At 45.3% G+C, this 24587-nt stretch overlaps 5 protein-coding genes across 9 annotated transcripts; 4 read left to right on the top strand and 1 right to left on the bottom strand.

Annotated features, from left to right (window-relative positions):
* Window positions 1-266: 266 nt before the first annotated feature.
* troap (trophinin associated protein) lies at window positions 267-5234 on the bottom strand. 2 transcript variants are annotated; one of them, XM_011621925.2, is made up of 14 exons: window positions 5070-5234; window positions 4570-4691; window positions 4115-4340; window positions 3530-4034; window positions 3246-3403; window positions 3069-3120; window positions 2764-2909; window positions 2626-2680; window positions 2471-2538; window positions 2298-2384; window positions 1930-2022; window positions 1556-1853; window positions 1268-1464; window positions 267-690 (listed from the first exon to the last, which is right to left on the bottom strand). In XM_011621925.2, exons 2-14 carry the CDS (start codon window positions 4626-4628, stop codon window positions 619-621), a joined length of 2016 nt encoding a protein of 671 aa, XP_011620227.2. In that variant the 5' UTR covers window positions 4629-4691; window positions 5070-5234; the 3' UTR covers window positions 267-618. The 2 variants fall into 2 exon arrangements, with proteins under 2 accessions (XP_011620227.2, XP_011620228.2); XM_011621926.2 differs by having other exon boundaries at window positions 3246-3349.
* Window positions 5235-5901: 667 nt separating this feature from the next.
* LOC101068742 (DEF6 guanine nucleotide exchange factor) lies at window positions 5902-11915 on the top strand. The gene is made up of 11 exons (XM_003963193.3): window positions 5902-6107; window positions 7355-7495; window positions 7569-7754; window positions 8197-8424; window positions 8509-8655; window positions 9608-9716; window positions 9790-10088; window positions 10185-10351; window positions 10593-10791; window positions 10953-11043; window positions 11250-11915. Exons 1-11 carry the CDS (start codon window positions 6012-6014, stop codon window positions 11417-11419), a joined length of 1833 nt encoding a protein of 610 aa, XP_003963242.1. The 5' UTR covers window positions 5902-6011; the 3' UTR covers window positions 11420-11915.
* A 1008-nt stretch (window positions 11916-12923) lies between these two features.
* On the top strand, window positions 12924-18551 carry ppardb (peroxisome proliferator-activated receptor delta b). 2 transcript variants are annotated; one of them, XM_011621858.2, is made up of 8 exons: window positions 12924-13278; window positions 15031-15352; window positions 15424-15575; window positions 15705-15843; window positions 16020-16219; window positions 16299-16505; window positions 16577-16820; window positions 16894-18551. In XM_011621858.2, exons 2-8 carry the CDS (start codon window positions 15067-15069, stop codon window positions 17139-17141), a joined length of 1476 nt encoding a protein of 491 aa, XP_011620160.1. In that variant the 5' UTR covers window positions 12924-13278; window positions 15031-15066; the 3' UTR covers window positions 17142-18551.
* A 126-nt stretch (window positions 18552-18677) lies between these two features.
* mkrn4 (makorin, ring finger protein, 4) lies at window positions 18678-21514 on the top strand. Of its 3 annotated transcripts, XM_029833462.1 has the most exons (9): window positions 18777-18818; window positions 19023-19208; window positions 19303-19425; window positions 19506-19732; window positions 19809-19864; window positions 19941-20161; window positions 20335-20442; window positions 20618-20714; window positions 20785-21514. In XM_029833462.1, exons 2-9 carry the CDS (start codon window positions 19171-19173, stop codon window positions 20923-20925), a joined length of 1011 nt encoding a protein of 336 aa, XP_029689322.1. In that variant the 5' UTR covers window positions 18777-18818; window positions 19023-19170; the 3' UTR covers window positions 20926-21514. The 3 variants fall into 3 exon arrangements, with proteins under 3 accessions (XP_011620230.2, XP_029689322.1, XP_011620229.2); XM_011621928.2 differs by lacking the exon at window positions 19023-19208 and having other exon boundaries at window positions 18678-18818; window positions 19938-20161; XM_011621927.2 differs by lacking the exon at window positions 18777-18818 and having other exon boundaries at window positions 19938-20161.
* Window positions 21515-21590: 76 nt separating this feature from the next.
* Window positions 21591-24272, top strand: fance (FA complementation group E). Its single transcript, XM_029833461.1, has 10 exons — window positions 21591-21859; window positions 22068-22650; window positions 22790-22834; window positions 22913-22969; window positions 23137-23280; window positions 23353-23476; window positions 23574-23649; window positions 23748-23814; window positions 23893-24018; window positions 24113-24272. Exons 1-10 carry the CDS (start codon window positions 21651-21653, stop codon window positions 24215-24217), a joined length of 1536 nt encoding a protein of 511 aa, XP_029689321.1. The 5' UTR covers window positions 21591-21650; the 3' UTR covers window positions 24218-24272.
* The last annotated feature ends 315 nt before the right edge of the window (window positions 24273-24587 follow it).

The following is a 24587-nucleotide window of genomic DNA, read 5'->3' as shown; positions in this document are numbered from 1 at the left end:
CACCCTTCTGCAGAGGACACTGACATTTTGCACATGACAGTGTCAAGAGCTCATTCTAACTTAATATATGTAAATAGTGTTGTAATAACTGCTGTTTTGGGGTGTAATTAACTGTTTTGCCTCATTACACATTAAAAAAGACCATTTGCATGTTCCAAATCCTTTTAAATTAAATGACTACATTGATTTTAATAATATGTGGAACACAACAGTGAGTAAACTGCTCATCATATTATGGACAAAAAATAGCTTTTTTTGAATCAAAATAGATGTGTTATGTAGATATTTATTACACACAGTGTGAACTAAAAACTTCACTATCATTCTACACCAGAAGGATCTGATGGACATTTATCTGTAAAAATGCTGTGAGCTCCTGTTGACATAATACTGATCAAGTTCTGCATATTCACTCTTTTTTCTTTTTTTTTTTAAATCATCAGACATTATTTTCATCGCAGTGCATCTACAGGTGGACAAACAGTCCCGGCATTCCGACCCCAGCAGCAGTGTTCTGGTAACGCTGGCAGTGATGGGCAGAGTCTCATCAGTATATCACAGTAAGCTTATCCACACTGGCCCACGACAACGCAGCAAACGCTCAAACTGTAGTGGAAATCATCTCTCCTCCATCAGGGAACACGGCCACGTGGGATCAGACGCGGGATCGAGGTCAATAGGAACGAACCTCTGCGGAACAAAATAAAGTGAAGGATCAAAATTTAGTGGAGGTCCACATTACATTCTCAACTATACACAGGGTTGAATAAGAAGAATAAAAGTATTGAATGAAATGAGTACTGCAACTGTAAAGGATGAAAATGCATGCATGATGATACTGCTGTGTGTATTTATAATGCTAAAGCATGTGTAATTACTACACACATAAACAAGAGTTATTGGGTAAAACTACAGGTATAAAGGACTGTCCTACTTAGGTACCTTAAGCACACGTGTACTGCTGCACATCTATAAGATGGAAGTGAATTTATAAGATGGACTATTTCATGTATATGGAGGATATCAGCTTATGTATAATGGAGAATATTGCATGTATAATAAATACTGTAGTACTGCATGTGTCAAGGGTAGCACTGCATATCTTGAGGAAATTACTGCATGGATTAAGAATAGTAACATAAAACATTTGTTTCTCAGGTTTTGGCTGCTTATACTTTCAAACTGTGGATTATTTGATGGTAGATATGAGCATTTCGCTTGTAAACTGGCTTTTCCCTGCACATGTCAGAGTCAGCAGTGCACTTACAGATGACTCCTCAAAGTGCAACATGGCCGCCAGTGGGTTTCCACAGCGAGGCTGAGGGGGGAGAAACCCGGTAGCAGCTAAGAGGGAGGTGTAGGTGGCCACCTCCTCATCCAAGCGGAGCTCCTCGAGAGGAGGAAGACGCTTGCGAAGCATCGCCACTGCGGAGCTGACAACACAGCTCTTCTGAACAATGGAGTCTGAAACAGGAGAGGTCAAACTGTCACAAACTCATGTCTCTAAATGTAAATGTAAAGTAGCGTCAGATGGGGTGTGAGCTGCAACTGTTGCCTTTGTGCAGAGTCTGAGCAGCAGCAGGACGGCTGGTGGGTCCAGACTCCTCTCTTGTCTCTTCTTTTGCTGGCAGCAACTGTCTTGCCTGTGTTGGGCCTGCACAGTCCTGCTCCTGGAGGGTCCAGTCCTCCTGCCGCTCAAAACGTGGGACTCGCAACAATTTTTTCCCAGTTGAAAAGAAAATGACAGAGGCCCTTTGTGGTGCCTGGATGAACGGCTGTGCTCCCACAGTCCTCTGCTGCTCACACCCATCAGCACTGCAGGTTTCTCCTTTTTCTTCTTTATGGGATGTATTCTGGAGGCAGGAGATTTTTGACAATGTGAAATAACTCTGATAATAACTAAGCATTCAAATTCATTTGTCTTCTTACTGCTGGGTCCTGAACGGGTTTCTCTGGAGCTTTTTCTGTCACGTTTGTAGTCGACTCCTCCTCCTGGTCATCAAATAATCGCTGGACAATCTCCTGTTAATAAATGCCAGATTAAAACACGGACCTCAGCATTTCTAGTCCTGATGAGAATTAGGTTCAGCGACCTAAGCAGCTGGTTTCCAACAGTTGTGCAGTTCTTTATGGTTACCCAGCATCACGAAATATATTTATATTTTGCAGAAAGGGAAGAAGAAACCTTATCTTCTGTAAGCAAAGTCTCAGTTATTCTAAATTTGTCAAAGCCGCTTCAGTGTTTCCTCCTTATTCGTGTTAGACTCATGTAGCAGAAACGTGAAGTTTCCTCTCACCTCCTGGTGTGGCATTCGGTTTGTTTTGCAGCTTCGCAGCCCTGGAGTCATGCAGTACGGAGAGGGCTGCGTCGACAGATGCCATTTCTGAAAAGAGCAGCAGGAAGTCACTTTAAAAATGCTACTAACAGAATCAAACAGTCAGCTGACATACAAAGCACAAATCTACAGACCATAGCAGACATGGGCTGATGTCTGGTGTTGGGGACTCTTTGTGGGGTCCATTTCAAGCCCACGGGCTCTTCGGAGAATAAAAACAACTTTCTGACATCAGGGAAAATAAAGATTCGTGTTTTGATGTAAGTTAAGTGAGTTTTAGCATCTTTACCTGCAGTAGCTCTGGTAGCCTCCACCTGTTGTTTACGAGCTGGCACTCTCTGAGCCTGAGAGCACATTCATCAAAACAAGACCATAGTTCAAGTAGACACAGCAAAAGTTAATCAAAAACTATTTAACTGGTACATACGGTGTAGACTGAAGTGCCTCTGCCTGAAGGACGAATGGCATTTTTGGGGGTGGCTCCTAGACACCCCCCAACCTTCAGTCCCTCATTCTGCAGGATGCTTTGCAGAGCAGCGGGATCTGGAGAAAATGGTTCTGACTTCATGAAACCTGGAAAAAGAACACAAAAACATGCATTCAATGAAAGACCAATGCTTGAATTTGAGTAAAAGCCACTGATTATATCAATATTGTGTGCTAATGTGTGACAGCGGTTCCACCACCAAATTCTCCATGTCTACTGAAGTTTTTCTCTTCCGATGAGCTTACCTACATTGGGTCCAGCTTTTTGTTTGTTTTTAAGGATGGAAACTCGCTGGGGCTGCAAACAAGAGCAACAGCAGAGAATAAAATGATGTCTTAAAATCCACTGATTTTCAGAACAAAAATTGGTAAACGGCAAAACACTGTCTGAAGAATAAGAACAACAAAGCAGAACTGACTCACCAGATCGTTATAGGGTTTGGATCCCAGACCTGTTGCACTCACTCCGTCATTGCGGAGGATACTGAGCAAGGCTGCATGGTCTGTCTTAAAGCTCTCCCCTTTGTCTGAAATCCAAAATAAAGATGGCTGCTGATATTCACCTGAGGAAATGATGATGTCTAACATTGAAGAATGAGGAGGACATGAATGAAAAAAAGTAGCTGTCAAATGTAACTTAGTGTGCAGCATCAGCGCATTCATGTCATGACGATAAATGATGGCAAAGTGTCAGTTTTCTGAGTTACCGGTTGAACTTCTGGCCTGCTCAGTCAGCTGCACGCTTTGCTGAGCGTGGGAGGTGGCGCTGAGATCTTTGATACTGAGCTGGTTCATGTTGTGGGTGCAGGCCTCAGCAGAGGAGGCAGCATTGTTCTGATGACAAGTGTTGTTTGGGATGGATGAGACATGATGAGACAAATGAGCTGAAGGCTTCAAGTTGGTGACAGCCGCACGCTGTCCTTTACACTTGGATGTATTTTCTGCAACGTTTCCTTCAGAACCCTCTGCCCTCTTGGTTAAGTCTGCACGGTTCTGTGAAACATGTGGATATTTGCTCTGATTTGCACGACCGTTTGACTGTTTTTGGGTAACGCAGCATGCAGCGTTGCTTTGCTGGACACTGCGGCTGCCAGGATTTGACTGCAAAACAGAGCTGGGCTGCTCATATTCAGCAGCTTTCCTTGAATTCTTGCAATGTGAACGGTTGAAAGGTAAAGGTCTGGTGCACGGCTTTTCCTTCTTAGCTTTGCCCTGCAGGAATATACAAGTGTTGAAAATAAAAGATTTGACTCATCAAAATATTTAAATGTAGAGGAGAATGAGACACTTACGGCCAAAGGTTTCTCCTCCCATTTACAGTGAGACAAGCTAAAGCTGGAGGGAGATGGAAGGTGGAGGGACTTTGCAAGCACCGGTAACCTACTTACACCCTGGCGCACAGAGGCCTTTTTACCAACTGCTGACTTTTGAGGGTCCTTGTTCTCATCCTGGTTGGAATAGTGAGGTGCAGATTTGGGAGACTTTGGATGGTTAGTCTTGCTTTGCTCATTCTTCATCCTGTGGGAAGATGTTTGGCCATGTGCCACATATTAAATACAAATGAATTGAATCTTGTTTGGGGGGATTACATTTGGATGTAATTTAAGAGAAAAGGTATTTTGAGTATTTAATTTGACAGATCACTTGCATGTAACTTGTATGTTTAAAAATAATTTGTTAAATGTCCTATTATATGAGAAGAAGAAAACAGTGGATCTATAAAGTTGTCCTCTCTTTGAAGCACTACCTCAGAAAATGGCTGATTTTGTTCTGATTTTGTTGGCGAAGGACAGGAGATGAGTCCATAACTGCACTGTGAAGAGCAACCGAGGGAGCAAAGGAAATCCCAGTATGGATGCCACCATCAAACTGTAAGCAAATAAAGAAATTAAAAACGTTTAGCACTACCAACATGCGACAAGATATCCGTCCAAATGTCAGAAAACAACAACAACAACAACAAAAAACCGCACAATTAAAGATAAACCGAGCTATGTGCAGTCAATTATTCGACTCATTAGAGTAAATAAGAGAACAGAAGGCAGCAAAAATATTTCAGAACAACAATTGAACACAAAACAAACTGCCGTGTGTGGAATATAACTTTCATAGTTAGTTATTACTAAAAAATATAACTTATTTGGCATATTTGCCTGGAAAATGAAAGTGTCTCTTCTCATTAGCACTTGCTATACGCACACAGAACCGCTTATTGTACGCTTAAGATAATTTCAAGTTAGCAAATACCTCCTGGAAAATCCTCCTGTGCGACTAAATATTTCTGATTAAATATATATCAATATTTCGAATTCCCTGTCCTTTTGTGTCAGGTTCAGCAACCCTCGTTCGCTCCTTTCGCACCACAATCGGACCATAAACTTCCTGGACTAGCAGCAGTTTGTAAAAAGCGAGCGTCCCTATTGGTCGCTCGAGGAAGCCAGACTAACCAATCAGAGGGAGCGTTCTGGCCCAGGAAACGCTCGACCAATCAAAACTAACTTTAAAATACAGCTCCATGGTAACGACGAAAAAGTTGTTTTACCACGTGACCCTCCCGCATTAAAATAGAAGAGAATAGAATAGTTCCATGTTGTTAAGACACATGAAATAAATATTTACATGCATTAAAGTATTGCATCAATTCAGTCGTCCGCTTAATCACTAATCACTTTAAATCCCAGTTTAGCTCACTTATCGTACCTTAACCTATTTTTATTTAGTTTATTGTGTGTTTGTGTGTGTGTGTGTGTGTGTGTGTGTGTGTGTGTGTGTGTTTGCTATTTTTCGGTATCAAATCAATAATCACATTAGCATGAACGTGAACGCACTTTGGCCTTTTTTTCAAATTTCAAATCTTGGCCATGCCTTTATATATTGTCATTCCTCCGAAACGGCTATTTAATAACAGCCTGTTACACAAAGATAAATAATGACCCACTTTAAATGCTCATTGAGTTATTTAGTCTTTAATATGAGGCTGGAGACGCTGTGTGGCACTGATAGAGGCTGTCCAGCAGGAGTCGCTGTTCAGCGCCTTGTGGCGGGCATGCGTCTGGCTGAATTTGCCCCGACTCTTAGGCACCAGCGACATTACGTGGGTGTCAGCCTGTCACCCAGGAGCCCTGTGACAGACAGAAGGAACCAGAACAAGAAGATCGGTAGAGGAAGAGCGCAGACTTTGCAGTGGACATGGACCTCAGGTCTGAGCTGCTCAAGTCCATCTGGTATGGCTTCACAGCCCTGGACCTAGAGAGAAGCGGTAAGGTGTCCAAGTCTCAGTTGAAGGTGAGTCAACTTTGTTTTTTAACTCAGTGTTGCATCGTTTCCTACATTGGTCCAACAAGTGGACTCGCTGTTTGGAAGAAGAACTTTACATTTTAAAATTACTCTTTAAACAAAATTTAAAAGGTTGTTTTTAAGTTTGTCCTTTTCACAAGTGCTTCTATGTTTTAATATTGTTCCAGGAAATGCGCTTGCTGCTGATCATCATCAATATTTCCTGTGTGAAACACTCTTATTTGTCGTCTGTCATCATTACAGTCTAATTCTCACAAACAGGGAACAAATTTGTTCCCTCTATATTTTGAGTCAATGCTTTGACTCTAGAAAGGGCGCCAAGGCACAATATGTACCTCTGTGTGGTGAGAGCAATAGAGTAACAGTTTGCCCCCGGTCTGCATATGAATAGGAGCCCTCATCTCCAAGCTGTACTTGCACAGCGCCTTCATGGCCCAGTTTGGAGTGCAAATGGTTCTCTGGCACAGGAGCTGATCACAGAGCAGCCCGTTGAATAGTGCAGCATTGTTACACTTGGAGTCAGAGGAGGAAAAAAAGTGGAAATATGTTGACGATTACTGTGTCTTGCGACAGGGCTTCAGTAACGTCACTGTAGTTCTGCTGACCTCAACATTATGTCACGTCTTTGGTGTTGGGGTGACTCTCAGCCACCTCCTGCGATGTGCCGCTTACCCCTCCTGGCTCACGGCCGGGTCGGCCTCATGATTCGGCTTATCCCCCACATGTATGCAGCCTGTGAGAAGGAACCACGTTAGCAATCAAGTACGCAGTTTGCACGCTGCAGACTCTGAGTTTGACAGGATGTGGTTATGGTTCAACGTGCTGAGGCTGGTTGTTTGATAAAATGCGTAAAGTTTCTCAAAGGTTTCATAATTCCTGTGAAAAGTTGCAAATAGAGGAACATCCAAATGACACGACAAATCACAAAAGTGAGTTTTTTAGTCCCAATCTGAATTTTTAAACAATTCACACCTTTTAGGGATAATGGAAAACTGTGACCTGTCCATACAGCCAACCTCAGAGTGTTCTCTGAACTTAGCATTTGACTTAGTTCTTAATTTGCTGACTAAAGAATGTGGAGGACACCACTCCTCCTAGAAAAATTCAACACACGCACCCGTCAATTTGAAACAAAATATCATCACAAACTTTAATGTGAATCTTTCTCTAAACTCCTCCACATGTGCGAACTACTGAATGACTCGCAAAATCATGAGAGACGTGTCCCTGTCCAGGTGCTGTCCCACAACCTGTGCACGGTCTTGTGCATCCCTCACGACCCGGTGGCGTTGGAGGACCATTTCAGGGACGATGATGACGGTCCGGTGTCCAGCCAGGGTTACATGCCTTACCTGAACAAATACATCCTGGACAAGGTAATTCATGTGCACCTTTTTAAGGTAATTCATGTGCTGCTTGTTGCTCTAACTCCTGCCGAATGTCCCGCAGGTTGTCGAAGGCTCCTTTATTAAGGAAAATGTAGATGAACTGTGTTGGACTCTGACAGCAAAGAAAAACTACAGGACGGACAAAAGCAGCTGCAGCGTTGTGCCAGAGAGGGATGCTTTCCGACTGTGGTGCCTCTTTAATTTTCTCTCCGAGGACAAGTACCCTCTGGTCATGGTCCCTGATGAGGTAGGACAGGTCTCACGTAACAGCACTGAGGAGAACTTTTCAATCAGTCATTGTTGGTTGTGACTTATGCTTAAGAGCTCTGAGGTTTCCTCTGAGGGGTTAGACTGTGATGAACCTCCTTGCCACCATGGAACAAGGTGCTACATCACTGTGTGGTTTTGTTTCGAATTTGCAAACTTCTGGTTTCCTGTCTTTTTCTTTTCTCTCACAGCTGTTGCCCTCAATTTTCATAGGGACATAGTGGTTCAGATTGAGATTATTTTAAGAACAACAGAATTTTGGTTATTTCCTGAATAAAAACCCTAGATAAATAACCGCTGCCATGAACCCAATCGGAGAGAGGTTTTAAAATAAATTCTTCAGTGGAAAATGTGGTATTTAATGTGGCGAGGATGGAATAACGTAGATGAGTCACATTCTGTTGACGTTGATTCCTCCTCAGGTGGAGTATCTCCTGAAGAAGATCTGCATGGCGATGAGCATTGAGTTCAACTGTGTTGAGCTAGAGGACTTCCTCTCCCAAGACACCGTCCAGCAGAGCGGCATCACCGTCTGGGGGTTTCTGGACTTGATTAACTCAGGGAAGATAACCAGAGGGATTGAAAAAGACATAATCAGCATGGCCATCGAGGAAGTGTACAGGGAGATAGTCGGCGATGTCCTCAAAGAGGTAGGAGAACCAGCAGCCTGCTCTTTTTTGGTTCCTGTCTTGTTCGCCTGTGAGTGAAGCTGGTGTTGGTTGGGGTTCACGCAGGGTTACCTGTGGAAGAAAGGTCAGCTGAGGAGGAACTGGAAGGAGCGCTGGTTCACCTTAAGGCCCAGCAACCTTTCCTACTACACCGGGGAGGACCGCAAAGACTGCCAGGGCAACATCGTTCTGGACGAGAACTGCTGCGTGGAGGTAGAGGAAAGATCTTCCTACGTAAAACCACCAAGCTTTCACATATTCCTCAACAAACTGGTGCAGAAAACTAAATATAGTTCATGTCTCTTAGGCGTTTTAAATGCATCAATGCCACAATTTTACACGTGCTGGAAGTTCCAAACCTGTGGGAGGGGACCACCCCAAGCTCTGAGTAGATGAATATACACAGGTCACAAGTTTGAGTAAAACACAGAGAAAATAAAATAACTGGCGAGTTTATGACGAACATTCCAGAACTGAATAACCAATGATGTATATAGCCTTATTACATTGGCATCACTGTTGCTCTATTGCACATACGTGACACGTTCATGATGTGAGGGTGGAAGCTGCTGTAGAGTAAATGTCCAGACCCTCCCCCACTTCAGAAGAATTCAGACTAAATTCCCTTCAGAAGAATGAAAGTAGAGCGTCTCTTTCTCTAAACCTCCCTGCCCCCGCTGACTTTCAAACACACGCGTCTTCGTGCCGAGGCGCCGGAAATCAGAAAGGAATAAAGACGTTTGGTAAAGCAGCACAGATGGAACGTGGCCTTCTTTCACAATGAGATTTAAGATTTCTTCCCAAAGCCCTCAGAAGTCCAGATTAATGAAACTGGAGCCCAGCAGCGCTGCAGCTCAGAGACTCGCGCTGATGTTGTTACTTCACCAACGCCGCACAACACACCATAGACAAACTCATGTTAAAGGACGTTATATGTTGGAGAAATTATTAATGTATTCAACATATTTACAAAGGGGGAACAACCATCAGAATTTTGAGTGTATCTCCAGAATTTCATGGAAATTAAATGTAAACCAATAACAAAAGGAAAACCTGCGCTTGAGCCGCCGTCAGAAACAGAAAATGATCATTTTCTGGCCATGAAGCCTCAACATTTGGACAAAGTGTTACAGTTTGTGTGACTGGGATTTCCTGATCCGATCAGGTGCTGCCAGACAGGGATGGGAAGAGGTGCATGTTTTGTCTGAAAACTCTGTCAAAGACCTACGAGATGAGCGCCTCGGACACCAAACAGAGGCAGGAGTGGACGGCAGGTCAGTCTCAGAACAATCACCGACCAGCCGAAGGGACTTTGAATCTAAATGTGTAACCTTGCCTCCATCGCAGCCATCCAGACGGCCATCAGGCTTTCCATAGAAGGGAAGAACTCCCTCCACAAGGATCTGAAGCTGAAGCGGCGAGAGCAGCGGGAGCAGCGCGAGAAGAGGAGGCAGGCCAAGGAGGAGGAGCTGCAGAGGCTGCGGGCCCTGCAGGAGGAGCGGGAGCGCAAGCTGGCCGAGCTGGAGCTCCTGAAGGAGGCCCAGAAGCAGGCTCAGGTCCTCCTGGAGCAGGACGAGCAGAGGCGACGCCAGCAGCATGAGCAGCTCCAGCAGGCCCTGGAGGTGCAGCTGCGTGAGGCCGAGGAGGTGAGTGTGGAGGCAGGAGAACCCACACATCCAAACAGAAGGAGGCCATCATCACCTCCCCCATGTCTCCTACTTTTTCTTCTTCTTCTTCCATAGGCTCGGGTCAGCATGCAGGCAGAGATGGCTCTGAAAGAGGAGGAGGCCCAGAGGCAGAGGAAGAGGATCCAGGAGCTGGAGGAGATGCAGAAGCGCTTGGAGGAGGCGCTGCAGCAGGAGATCAAAGCCAGGATGGACGAGGAGGCCTTCCGCTTGGCTCAGGCTGGGTACGGTCACGCTTCAGAACCTAAGAAGAGGCTGTGTGTTTGGGTTTGGAGCTTGCACACTTCTGTGAGCTGATGGTGGGAACGTGCTGGGTGAGCAGACAGCAGTTGCTCTGCAGCTGAAAGGAGGCAAATGTTGCGTTAAGTTCCTGAGGAAGTCAAGCGTCTTACAGAGGAAGTCGATCACCGACATTCTGCTGTATCGCCGTCGCTCAACCTGTCAATTTTCTGTCCCGGGGCCCAGGCTGTTGGCTGAGGAGGAGGACAAGATGAAGGCCCTCATGTCCCTGCAGGAGGAACAAGAGGAGTACATCCTGAAGACCCAGAGGGAGAAGCAGGAGCTGAAACAGGAAATGGAGACCAAGTCGAGGGCGCTGGAAGAGGCGCAAAGGCAACTGGAGGAGGTCCGTGCCAACCGGCACCGCGTGGACCAGGACGTCGTGGTGAGAGGAACACCTTCGCTTTAGTTTAGCAGCTTCGTGCTGCTCTGTGAGATTCGGAATCAAAACACCGACCAGGTTTAAGGGGTTTGGCATTTTTAAACAACAGGGAGGTTTTTGTGTCCATTTGGGATCTTCACAGTTCTACTGTCTGTGTCCGACAGGCTGCTCAGAGGAAACTCCGCCAGGCGAGCACCAACGTCAAACACTGGAACGTCCAGATGAACAGGCTGATGCGGCCGATCGGACCAGGAGGTACGGGTCTCATTTAGACATGAACGTATACACTGTTTTTATCCGTGTCACGACATGGACGCCTCCAGATAAATGTCTCTCGGAGCTTCAAAATAAAGCACAATTATAGTTGAATGGGACATTTGTCCAGTACAGTCACTAAAACCCCACCATGTGGACGCCGCTGCTGTAACCATGTCCTGGTTTGTCTCTTCTCTTGTCCTCAGAGAAAAGGCCGTCCCTGGGAAGCTCCTTCTCGACCTTCCAGGTCCCGTCGCAGAGAGATCCCGGGCTGCGTCTCATCAGGAGGTCAGAACCGGACGAAGAGAGCAAAGAAAACGTGGACAGTCGGGCTCACAGCGAGAAACACTCTAACGGAGACATGGACTGCCCCTGAGCGCCGGGGCTGTTTCGTGAGGGGCAAAGGAGGACTGCAGGGCAGAACTGACTCACCTCGTCTCACCCGTTAACGACCTCACACCCGAAAGAGCCGTGCGTTTAACATTAATGCTCTGTTCTAAGTGATAAACAGTACCTCAACACACAGGAAATGCAAATTTTCTTCTTCTCAAGGTTGTTGGTCAAAGGTTAATATCACAGGGGCCGAGCTGATCAGGTATGTGTTATGAATGTGTAACAAATCTGTTTTTAAAGTGTATTTTTGGGTGTAACAGATTAATGTTTAATGTACAAAGTTTGGTTTTAGTTTCTACTACAAGTAGATTATTAATCCTGATAAAGAGAAAATAGAACGGTTGTCATTTTCACTTCCTTGTTCCTCCGTCACTTGTAAATAAGTGTGAACTGATGACTTCATCCTAAAACTGCCCGCTATTGTGTTAATTTATGTCCAGAGATGTAACTGACGTAATAAAATGTCTCTACATGGTAAAGAGATTCAAGTAAAGTGAACTATGTTAAAGAATATAATAAACAGGGTGGTCACAAAAGGGAAAGTGGTCAAAGCTCAGCCTGATTTTAATGATTAAAAACGGCACATCTTCCCAAGTTGCAGTTAAGACTATCGTATATTACCTGTTTGTTGTAATCGGTGGATAATTTGATGGTTGTCATTGGTAAAATCAACTTCAAACACCAAATTTAACAGCTCATGATGGGTCTCAAAAAGTCTTGTGGTTCACATAGAACGAGGATGTAAAGAAAACTATGTGGCTTAGTAGTGCTGGGTAATACAACTGCTTTAATGATGTAATTATACAGTGACAAACAATTTGGAATGAATTTATTTTCAATTTATGAGATCATAATTCTTATCTTTACCAAAGATTTTACATGACAGATAGCATTTATCTGTCTGTGGTCAAATTAACTCAAACACACACACGCACATACACATATATATTTAAAATGCTTGTTTTTCCTGTAACTGTTTTGTGACCATTGACATTGTTTTGTGGATTTAGTGCCGACAGAGGGTGAAGGCCAATATTAGAACAGATAAACACATTTAACACACCCCAACTTTCAATAGTGGTGCGAAATCTTGATTAAGGCTGGACACCGATGCGCTGAGCAGCCTGAGATGAACAAAGAATTTTACTCGAACATTAAAAACAACAAAGTAGGCATCCTTGTAAACCCTGCTTTTAAATTCCATGTGACCATCTGCCGACTTGTCCAAACTTTAACTGAATCATCATCATCACCATCATCATCACCATCATACTGTAGATGTGCTGTTTTTGCCAAAGCAGGTGCAGAATAAACATCGATGCTGCAGGCCACAGTGCACATGTCAGCTAACAGAGACCTTGACTCCTCTATAATGCTGCCGTGTGTGCATGTGTGCGTGTTTGTGTGTGTGTGAGAGGGAGAGAATGGGGGTGCTCGGACATGTGACGGTGAAGGGGGAGGAGGGGGAGAGGCAAAGCAAAGCAAAGCCCAGCAGAGCTACGAGTGACGTGCAGAGGGAGTCTGGGGGGGACATCAGCTAACTCTTTTCACCCGCATGGGATTTTTTTAAGTGGACCAAAGTTCTTGACCGGACTTGCGTCGGTTTAGGGCCTTTGTCATCGCTCTGGCTCTGTTACTGTCCGCCTGTCTCCCGGCTGAAGTTAGCAGGCTGCCGTTAGCCGCTGCTGCTAGCTGACTCCTGCTGGTGACTTCAGACAACTTGTCAACAGCTCGCTCGATCCTGGACCACACTCGCGGTTCTCCTCGCTTCTTTTTCTGTATTTTAGCCTGCTCCCGACTCCATGTTAGACATTCACCCAACCAGCAGCACCACTGGCAAAGGTAAGTGAACTTTTGAAGGCGACCAGCAGGAATGTGGGTCAGCCGCGCTAATAGCTCGTACTTCTACTCGGTTCTAACATTCAAGGTTAGTAGCTAACTAGCCAAGTTTGCTAACCGTGGGTAATGATGGTCTCCGAAGGTTTAACGACAGGACAAATCTACTCATTTCACTCCCGATCATCGTCTCGTTGGGCCCAACAAACTGCCAGTTTATGCCCGCATTGCGCCCTGCGAGAGTCGTTTTACTAAAAATATTAGCAGATATTCCCGAGAACCGGTGTGACAGGTTGGCTGTTCAACTAGTATTGACAGTTCCTTTTAATCTCTCGTTTTGTCCACATTCCTGAAACAAAGTTCCCGTTCGGTTTCAAGCTGCCGTCCCCTGCCTACAAAAGTACACATGGAAAGAGTGACAGAATGTGAAACAACTCGTCGGCATGTTTGTCAGTTGCTTCATACGCGATCGGATTAATCCACTAGAGGGCCTCGGGGCAAATATGTAACCCCCCCAGCCCAAAGCCCTTTCCCCCTGTTGACCCCACCGCCATCACTGTGTGCACAGTGCACGCACCCAACAAGTACACGCTGTGCACCCTGTCACTACAGAGCAAACAATAATAACAGATGTGTCCCGGCCACACGGAGGACAAATTTCACTTTTTTCCGCCTCCCTCCTTCCAATTAACGCCTGCAAACATGCCAGAGCAGAAACTGGACTTTCATTAGAAAGTTTATCTTCGTCCAGCAAGATTGGAAAATCTCTGGAGCTCAGTCTAATGGTCTGGGGGGCCCTGCTGTTTTCCCCCTTTCCGGTAATCCAGGGACGCCTGCTGTGTGTAGATCTTGTCATATGTCTTTTATTGTAAGGAAGTTGTCTGTTGAAACACAAGTGCAATGGATCTTAGTCTCCAAGGTAGTTTTCTCTGTCAACTGGACTGGGTTTCTTCTCTTGAAGACGTCTTCAAGAGAAGAAACCCAGTCCAGTTGACAGAGAAAACTACCTTGGATACAATGACCTGGATGACTGAGAATTTACACAGAATGGATCTTAGTAAAATCAGTAAAAAAGTATCGTTCGACTCGAAAAATCTGCAGTCGGGCGTGCGATTACCTCAATCACCACGTTACCAGGGCAGCAATCCGGCGGCTCAGCAAAGAAACACACTGCATCCTTCAACAAACATGTTTTGGTTTTAAAAATGTACAAATCTCAGAAAACCAAGATGGGGAGGAAGTGACATATTAACACACTTGAACCAGCATTGAGGGCAGTTCAGCAAAGAGGAAGCGAAGCTCCCAAACAACCAGATGAAGGCCAGGCTGCAGCCTGTGGTTGACCTGCAGTCACTTGGAGGGTTCTGGTCTGATGACTCTGTAAATTAAACTGCAAGCTCAAGAAAACCATCCCGATCACGCCGGCGCTGGCGTCACATGGGCCGGAATGACACATGTCGCCGCACAAAAAAGTTCAGATCAGCGGCTCGAGGTCAGAAGCAGGAGGGGGTTGTTCAATTAGGGGCGCAACATGCTAAATTCAACAAAGTAGAAAATATGTAAGCAGAAGCAGGAATGCGAGCTAGGAGGTTTACAGACCGGTGCTACCCTGAGCAAACAGGACAAAATTCCAGCAACAAACAGAGTCGTTGCAAAGGAAAGCCTAAATATGATGTCAGTGTTTTACTAAAAAAAAATCTCTTCTGATATTTGACATTGTTAAAGCATTTCCTTGGATTAATCCTTCCTCTTCGACAGTGGTTCGATGATGACAACGTGACTTCCATTGGAACTATGGAATGGTTTCAGCAGGCGGATACGGAGCAGAAAGAAAAGGTGAACGGCTGCGCCGAGCCCCCGGAGGGGGAGTCCGGAGGCCCGGACAGCTGCGGCGGGACCAGCGCGTCCGAGGTCACGGACCTGCAGGAGCTGAAGGCGCCGGAGAGCGAGGGCGAGGAGGACAAGGAGGAGCGGGAAGCGCTCCCCGCCTCGAAGGCTGAGCCAAGTGAGCGGGCGAGGAAGAAGAGCGAGGACGGAGAGGAGCACAAGCAGAAGGGCAGCGCCACGTCCACCTACACAGGTGAGCTCAGAACGGGCCTGAGGTGCTAGCGAGCTTCACACGACTTCACCGTTATTTGTGGTTTCCTACAGACCTGTCGCACACCTCATCGCCGTCGCTGTCGGAACAGCTGCGTCTCGGTCGGGAAGACAGCGCGGGGGCGGGGATCAGCGTGGAGTGTAAGGTCTGCGGGGACAAGGCGTCTGGCTTCCATTACGGGGTGCACGCCTGCGAGGGTTGTAAGGTATCGGATTGTGTGTGTGTGTGTGTGTGTGTGTGTGTGCACGTGCAGGGAACAGAAGATGCCATCTCCACTGCAGAAAGGTGGAACGTCCCGGTCGGGATGAGCTGAACGTTGTCGTTTCCCTCTCAGGGCTTTTTCCGGCGAACCGTGCGAATGAAGCTGGAATACGACCGATGTACTCGCTCCTGCAAGATCCAGAAGAAGAATCGCAACAAGTGCCAATACTGCCGCTTCCAGAAGTGCCTGTCTTTGGGAATGTCCCACGATGGTGAGAGGGAAACCTGACTTTGATTTTGTTCATGAAGTCGGTTCCAGTATTTCATTCGGAAAATCCCGATTAAGCACACACCTGCTTCGGGATCGTGTCATATTTTAATTGGATAAATGCCCCCTGCTGGAAACGAAGCGCATATTCACGTGGGAATATTCATGTTGCGTCCTCAGCGATCCGATACGGACGCATGCCGGAGGCGGAGAGGAAAAAACTGGTGGCGGGCCTGCTCGCGGAGGAAAATGTCGGCAAACCAGGATGCTCGGATCTGAAGTCGCTGGCCAAACAGGTCAACTCCGCCTACCTGAAGAATCTGAGCATGACGAAGAAACGGGCCCGCAGCATCCTGGCAGGGAAGACCAGCAGCACGTCGGTACGCACCCCTGCGACGCCGTGGCACTGTTAAACCTGGACACCGGGGGTTTTGTCACGCAGACGTTTGCTCGTTTCAGCCCTTCGTCATCTACGACGTGGACACGCTCTGGAAGGCAGAGAGCGGCCTGGTGTGGAGCCAGCTACTTCCCGGCGCTCCCCTCACCAAGGAAATCGGGGTCCACGTTTTTTACCGCTGCCAGTGCACCACGGTGGAGACCGTACGGGAGCTGACGGAGTTTGCCAAGTGTATTCCGGGCTTTGTGGACCTGTTCCTCAATGACCAGGTGCGTCCCGGTCTCCTGAACGCTCCACAGACGTGTCACCCTCGTTACACTTGTGTCTGCCCTCGCCGCAGGTGACTTTGCTGAAGTACGGCGTGCACGAGGCTATTTTCGCCATGCTGCCCTCTTTGATGAACAAAGACGGGCTGCTGGTCGCCAACGGCAAAGGCTTCGTTACCAGGGAGTTCCTGAGAAGCTTGAGAAAGCCCTTCAGCGAGATCATGGAGCCCAAGTTTGAGTTTGCCGTCAAGTTCAACGCTCTGGAGCTGGACGACAGCGACCTGGCCCTGTTTGTCGCCGCCATCATTCTCTGTGGAGGTGAGGCCGTTTTAAAGAGCAAGGTTTATCTTTACATTAGCGCGGTTCTAAAGGCTGTGTCTCGACCCCTCAGATCGTCCTGGGTTGATAAACGTGAAGCAGGTGGAGCAGAGCCAGGACAACATCCTCCAGGCGCTGGACCTCCATCTCCAAGCCAACCACTCTGACTCAGTCTACCTCTTCCCCAAACTGCTGCAGAAAATGGCCGACCTCCGTCAGCTGGTGACGGAGAACGCCCACCTGGTCCAGAAAATCAAAAAGACCGAGTCGGAGACCTCGCTGCACCCGCTGCTGCAGGAGATCTACAAAGACATGTACTAGCTTCTAGCAATACTGTTACAGACTGAACATATATTTATAACAGCACACTGCGTCGAGTACAAGCACTGTTCCATGGCGGGAATGGATCAGAGCACGAGGGCTAACACAATCAGCAAGGTCTTCTCAATGTTGACATTGCTTTCAGCAGTTACGTGTGGGTGCGTGCGCACGCGCGTGTGTTCAAACACGCATCTGGAATCATTTGCTACGATTCGTACTTTCCCACAACGGTCACCTTGCGGGGAGAACGATATGTTTTCACACCGAGGCTGCTCCCGTTACTTTCTCATAGCCAAACTGACCCCAGACTAGTGTCCTGAGAGAGTTTCCCCTCACACTGGAAGGGAGAGCGCTTCACCTTCTTACCCCAGTGGCACGGTTCAAATAGCAGGGATGCTAGTTTCTGCTCACACTGCTGACGGGAAAGACAAAGAAATATACTTTGATTCGTTTACATCGCTGTCATCATATACTGCTGCTTTGGTTGACAGAAGACAAACTGGGCTGGCTCCAGCCGGGCGGAGATCTCTCTCAGAGCTGCTCTCTCTGTGCAATACGTCGCCATTTGTCAAGAAATGCGGAGGTGGAAGTGATGCAGGTCTTAAAGCCATTTTACCGAGGTGGTAACTAAAGAATCATGCTGCGCAGATTGTTTCTGAAGCCGACACTATGAACACGCAACCCACTGAAATACAAGGGACCGTCTTTTTTTTTGTCCGTATTTTGACATGAAATTTATTATAAACTTTCTATGTACAAGTTTTTCCCCCTTTAGAACATTCTTTGTAATTATTTTACTAATTATTTGTAATTGTTGATTGTGTTTGAAAGGGCCTAATGTGAACCCTGTTGCATATCGAGCGTATACGCTGTCGAGTCAGGCCCGTCTGGTTGCGACTGTATCGTATATATCCTCCAGCACAGCAACCGACCTTTCCTGGTTGAGGAACTTTGGATTTCATGCCTTAGCAGTGTTTTTAGGTAAAGGATATGCTTAAAAATGTCAGCATGGGCATATTTAATGGTGAAAAGACGTGTGTCTGACTGTTGAGTTACGCTGCCCTAGACTTCCTTGTGTGTTTGGTTGTTATAAGGCCAGACACAAATGTATGGGCCTTATAATGATGAGGCCGGGATAAACACACACACACACCTGAACAAACGTCTCCACATTAGCACTGGCACACACGACCACGTGTCCTTTTATTCTGTCTTCCTCTGTCTACCTCTAACCACTCATCTGTGACATTATTCCACCGCTTCATCTTATCTGACATCTCTTTTGCCTTAATTTCCTGACAAAAACTAAGAGCTGATTCATTCTATTGGCTGATGGATAAAAGAAAGTGCACCAAAAAGTTGATGTAAGCTACCTCTTGTCTGTGTGATGGATTACAACTTCTTGGATAAGACTTGAATTAATTTTGTCTTCATGTGTAATCAATCTGCTCTCGGTACCTTTATCTTTTTGTTAGAAATACTGTTTGTACGTACCTGTAGATATTCAACACTAAAGTTGAACGTGCTGACGTCATCGCCACGTTGATTGGTTCGTTCATGGATCAATTAAGAAAATCAGGCACCTGGGAACTATTTAGCCGGTGGGGCTGGAGGTGTTCGGTGGCAGCCTCAGAACACACAGAGGATGGACTCGGCCCGCAGCGAACGTGTCTGTAGGTAAGCGATGCTCGCCGTAGGAAGCCGGTGGACAATATCCAAGGGGAAAAATAAACCTTTAGGAAGAAACAGCCTGCATTTATACGTGTCTGTGCCGAGGAGGCCAAACCTTTGATAAGTCTTACCAGGACGGTAAAATTCAATCTGTCCTTTAATTGGTGGCTAATCCATCTGTTCATAAATATTAACGCCGATGTGTTTAAGGACTTGGGCACGTGACGAGCGGTTGTGAGTCCCAGATTTCCCGACTGCACCTAAACGTGTCCAAGTTGGTCAAAAGGAAATGAAGTTTTGCCTTTGCCAGAGTTGACCGTCACTGGGTGGTGCTGTAACATTGTAGTCTAAAATCAAGATGATGACCCTGCGTTGCAACACTGGAAGATGTCAGGCGTGTGTTCCGTCTTAGAATTATTTCACCTTGACTGAGTCATTCTGTCATCAGGTCTGTGCACATGCTAAAAGGTTTTAAACTCTTCAATCGCAGATACTTCCTAAATGGCGGTTGCAGATTAGGTTCGAGGTGCAAATATCGACATGAGCGGCCCGTCTCAATGCAGCCGTGTAGGTACTTTCAGAAAGGTGGATGCTGGTATGGTGAGAGTTGCAGGTGAGCCAGTCGCTGCCAACACTCAATGCCCGCTTGTAAACGAGGCTGAAGGTGAACCCTTGCCCCTCTTCCCCCATCAGGTATCGCCATGTTCCCCGGCCTGAAAGTGCAGCAGTTACAGGTAGAAGATGTTCTGCACCTGCTGTCTCTTCGACTGTTGCTCCCACCCGTGCTGACAGGAGAGGGTCGCAACCTGCTGTCCTGCAGGCCGAAGTGATGCCAAGGCAAGAATGCAGCCAATCATTTGCGGTTCATGTCTCAAATCCTCAAGGTGACATCGGGCAACGAGTAGAAAAACAGCCTCGAGGTAACTAATATTTGCATTAAACACTATTTTTGACCCATCCTCCTCTTCCTCCATTCATGACTGACTTTCTTTAAAGATTCCACCTCTTCTCTCAGTCCTCCTCTGCAGTTGGAGCAGAACTTGGTACCTCAGGTATTTGACAAGAGACTTCTACAAGAAAATGATTTTCTTTTTTAGGCAAGTAGATAAAGAAGTTTGTGTCCAGGAGATGGTTTCCAATGATGCAACAAAGGAGGACGGCGCAGCTGCTTCCTCACACACCAGGGAAAATGTGCCTGTAACCTGCGGAATCTGCATGGACAATGTCTATGAAAAGAAGCCTCCGAGAGATAATGTCTTTGGGATCTTGCCCAATTGTAATCATGCCTTCTGTAAACAGTGCATCACTACCTGGAGGAAAATGAGAGAATATGGGCCGGATGTGGTGAAGTAGGTTCAGTTTAAATAATGTACTTGGACGACCTGATTAATGCTGTGCATATATCTCACAATTTGCTGATTTTTGTTGTGCAAGTGTAATTAATTCATACCTAATAGGGTGTTCTAAAACTGTTGGGTTAAGCTTTATATTTGTACCATATTGTGTTATGGGTGTTTCTTAGGAGCTGCCCAGAGTGCAGAGTCAAATCTGCTTTTTACGTACCAAGCAAGCAGTGGGTAGAAGGACAAGAAAAGGAACGTCTAATTGCTGCCTTCAGAGAGCGAAGCAGGTATGAAAGATTCTGTAGCTGGACTAGTTTGATGTGGCAATAGCAAAGGTGCTTAACCTGTGTACTTGGAATAAATTGCCTGTTCACTCTGCATGTGTTTGAATGCTCTGTTCCAAGACTTGACAAATGTTTAGTACATGGTTTAATGGCTCACTTTTCCATCTCTGGCTTCCAGTAAGAAAAACTGCAAGTATTTCACCAGATATAGATGCTGCCCTTTTGAAACGGAATGCCTTTACCTGCATGACAAACATGCACGGTGGTCGTCACCTGTAAGTACAGTTCCTGAATGTCAAAGTATTTAAACTGGCTTTTAGTGACTTTTATTGTCCTTTGCAACAGTATCACACAGAAGATGATGATGACTATGTTGTAGGCCCACTTAACCTTTTATTAGCGTTGACCCTTCTTGGACGGGACCTCGACGAAGACGATGAGGACTACTTGGACTTCCCCTTTTACCTCTCTGTAGAATATGACTAGTGATTCTTTTGTCTATGCCAAAAAATCAAATGGTCAAACTGTCCCCTGAAGAAATGGCATGTGCTAAAATGTAACCCAAATAGTCATGGAGGACCAGTGATTACTGATTAGTATTCCTTAAACTACAGAGTAGCTAACCTGCAATGTCACTTGCTCCAGCCTTTGTAAAAATGTTTTTCCTCCTGTGCCCTTTTTTTTTTTTTTTTTTTTTTTTTTTTCTATTTTTTTTTCTCTCTCAAATTTCTGCTGTAGATGTAAGCATACCTATATGGAACCGGTCGTCAGTCATGATTCTGGTTCATTCAACGTTTTTGTATTTTGGCATTGCCTTCCTAATTTTCCTAAACCTGCTCTGATTATTAGGGCTATTTCTAACTTCTGCTCCAGCAACTTCCTATTTTAACACGTGAATGGTACTTTTAAAATCGTCAGAAAAGTTAATGTACCGCATTTCTAATGTTCCCCAATTATACCTACATGCGAAATCTTTATTGTAGGTTTGGTAAGAATAGACGAGGATTTTATTTCTTTTTTAAACAAGTTGTACTTGTACACAGAAAAATAAAACAATGCTTCACAGTTCGTCTCACTGAAAACGTATCGCTCTTTATTTACACTGGTGGTTCTCGCTGCTGCCTCTAGATGGCAGCACAAAGCGCCTCCGGCTTGGCTTTAAAACGCGAAGAAGAAATCGACCGCTGGCGCGGTAACATGATGGTAACGCGATGGAGTTAAGGGAGCGTTTGCTCAAGTTGGACGGACAGTCCAAGCTGCTGATCCGGGCACTCGTTTCTGGACCCTTCGGTGCCCACAAAGCTCTCACGGTGTTTCATAGGCAGCAGCGGGCAAACCCCGGAGTGTCGATCTTAAACTTGATAAAAACACTGTGCCGAGACGAAGTAACGTCTGAGACTAAAACGCAGCCAATAACTATGTAAGTAGATTGTCAAAGTATTACCGCTGTAATGCATCATTGTTGACGTTTAATTTTATTTGCCGTGTAAAAAGCTATACGTGCAGTTTTTGCAAATCCAGCCTATGATGGAAAGCTTGGCTGTGCACCATAAACTACCACAACATTTGGCGTGTCTGACGCGTACATGACAAAGCCACCTGTCTCATAACAATTTTTCTCATTCTAGTAAACCCCTGGTGTGCCTCTTTCCGACATTGTTCAAACAAAATCTGCTCACTTTCATCAGTCTGGTCCATCGGCTCCTTCCTCAGACCGCCGTCCGTGATCTGCTCGTCTGCTTCAGGAAGGAGCCTCACAGGAGCCCCTGGGTGTCTGCTCTGATCAGCCAGCTGGAAAGGAACATAGGTGTCCACAGTGAAGAGCCTCTGTGCACACCCATATGCAGCCAGAGAATAAAGCAACTCTCCCAGCAATTTGTTAGTCCTGGAGGGACCAGAGGATGGGCTGACTATTTTGGTGGTTTTGTCAAAGGTTCTGGGACTCTTACTAATTCATTAGAGCAGGGGGCCCAAAAGAAGAGGAGGAGCAGTCAGATCAGTCTGGACTCTGAGGATGAAACAGTACAGCAGCGGAAACGGTCAAAGATGGACGCGTGTCGTCAGGAATGTGTTGATGCTGCAGAACAAAACACGAAAGAAGACGCACCAGAAAAATTGCAAAGCGTTGTTCTGTCAGAGGGAACTGATGAAAACATACAGCCTGCTACAGATTCTGAGAGTCTGATTGATGCGCTGCCACAACACATGAAGGTAACAGATCACCTGATTTGTTCTGTCAAGTGTTTATTCCATTTTCAAAGCTGTAATTAAAGCTGTAATTTTGTTGCTCATAAATGGATCATCATTCACACTTGATATTAGTTTTACTGATGACAATATGTTGGTTTAGAATGCTGTTCTTCAAATAAAAGAAGTACTGGAAAGTGAGACTGATGTAAGTAAAAAAAGAAATGGCCTTAAACACTGAGTTGATCTTGTTCTATTTATAATTATTCAAAATATCTGTTTCTAGTGGGACCAGAGCTCTGTTGATGTGTTCAAAGTGCTAAATGAATGTGACCCCATCCAAGTAGGTGCTTCTATTTTACTTTTAGAAAACACTAAATGACACTCCTTGAATGGAGTATTAATCGTTGCCTGAATACATGACAAAATTCAGCTGTCAGGTATTTAAGCACAATATCTACAGACACTGAGTTGGCTAATCCAGAGTTCTGCTTCTCCTTTCATGTTAAGGTGGAGATGTTGTGCAACATGCTGTGCCTGTCTGACTTACCCGAGCAGACCCTGCCTAAACTCTGCAGCACTATTCTGGCTCCCTCTAATGACCTCAGCTACATCACAGCCACCAAGTTTATCAAGAGCCTGCTGCTAAAAAAGGTGCATAAATGAAATGAATTCAACTCATTGCTGCATTTGAGGTGATATTATAGGGTTTTACTATACTCGCAGGTCCTGTCTCTGTCAGAACCAGCCTCCAGATCTCTGGTCACTGCTGGAACGTCACTCTGTAGCCGCTATCCACGGCCGATGTGCCAGGCGGTAATCTTGCCAGTACTAGAGGACAAAAATATAGGTAACAAAAGGAGGACTGATAAAGAGTTAACTCATAACCATAAAATATTTATGGTTTGTTGTATGTTTTGTATTTTATGTTTGATGTCTGGTTTCAGGTAATCCACATTCTGAGCTGCTGAACAGACTGATTGAACGCTGCCTGGACTCTCATTATAGACTGCTCGTACTCCAGTAAGAGCATATTATCTTTGTTTTTTCAAGAAGAGAATATGCAACTCATGTGTTGGTTATTTTTTTACTGAAGCAGTATTTTATATTCTTTTTCACAGAATGACATTCAAAATAGCGTGGAATGAAGCAGTAATATCTATTATCCACTGCACTCTTGACTCGAAGGTGATGTCTGTGTCTGTGCATTATCCAATTAATGCTCATTGTATTTCTTTGCTCAGTGTTTTTTTTCTTATCTTTTAGCCTGATGTTAGTGAAGAGTTGTTCACACAGCTCACTGAGCAGCTCCTCAGCCAAGGTCCTCAGTTCACAAAGTCTGTGAAGTTTGCAAAAATGATGCTCACGGTGCTCACCAAATACAGCACATCTGTAAGTAGGTAAATTAATACGATCTCTAAAGCTAGGCATGTATTTAACAATATATGCAATGCTTTTGCATGTGCTTTTTTGTTGTTTTCTCCAGGTGACAGCTACACATAAACAGTCCCTGCACAGTTGCCTCCTGTTAAATGAGACCTTTCTGAAGAAGTCTCTCCAAGCTGCTTTGAAAAGAATTACACCCCCTTGATCTGATATTTATGTAAAATGTGTGCAGTATTCACAATAAAAAAAAGTGTCACAAATATGGAGTTCTGTGTCATTGAAATATGCTTTTTATTCAAGCTTTTTCATAAAGGTTTATATCAATGTGAGCACACGTGTAGAGCTTTGAGGAGATTCACTATATCTGAATAGATATATAATTCAATAAAGTATACCTAATTATATTTTAATGATCTTTCAGATAAGTTTTTGAACTACCAGGTTTGACCTATTTACCACAATGGTATGGACATACTGACCTGACCACCATCCTTAACACTTGTTGCTTACATTATAAGCCAAGCAAAATATGCATTAAAAACAGAATCACTGCTGTCTCAAGATTTCTAATTCAA

The sequence above is a fragment of the Takifugu rubripes genome, chromosome 3, assembly GCF_901000725.2.
Source record: "Takifugu rubripes chromosome 3, fTakRub1.2, whole genome shotgun sequence".
Classification (NCBI taxonomy): domain Eukaryota; kingdom Metazoa; phylum Chordata; class Actinopteri; order Tetraodontiformes; family Tetraodontidae; genus Takifugu; species Takifugu rubripes.
This window is presented reverse-complemented; position numbering and strand designations above follow the sequence as displayed.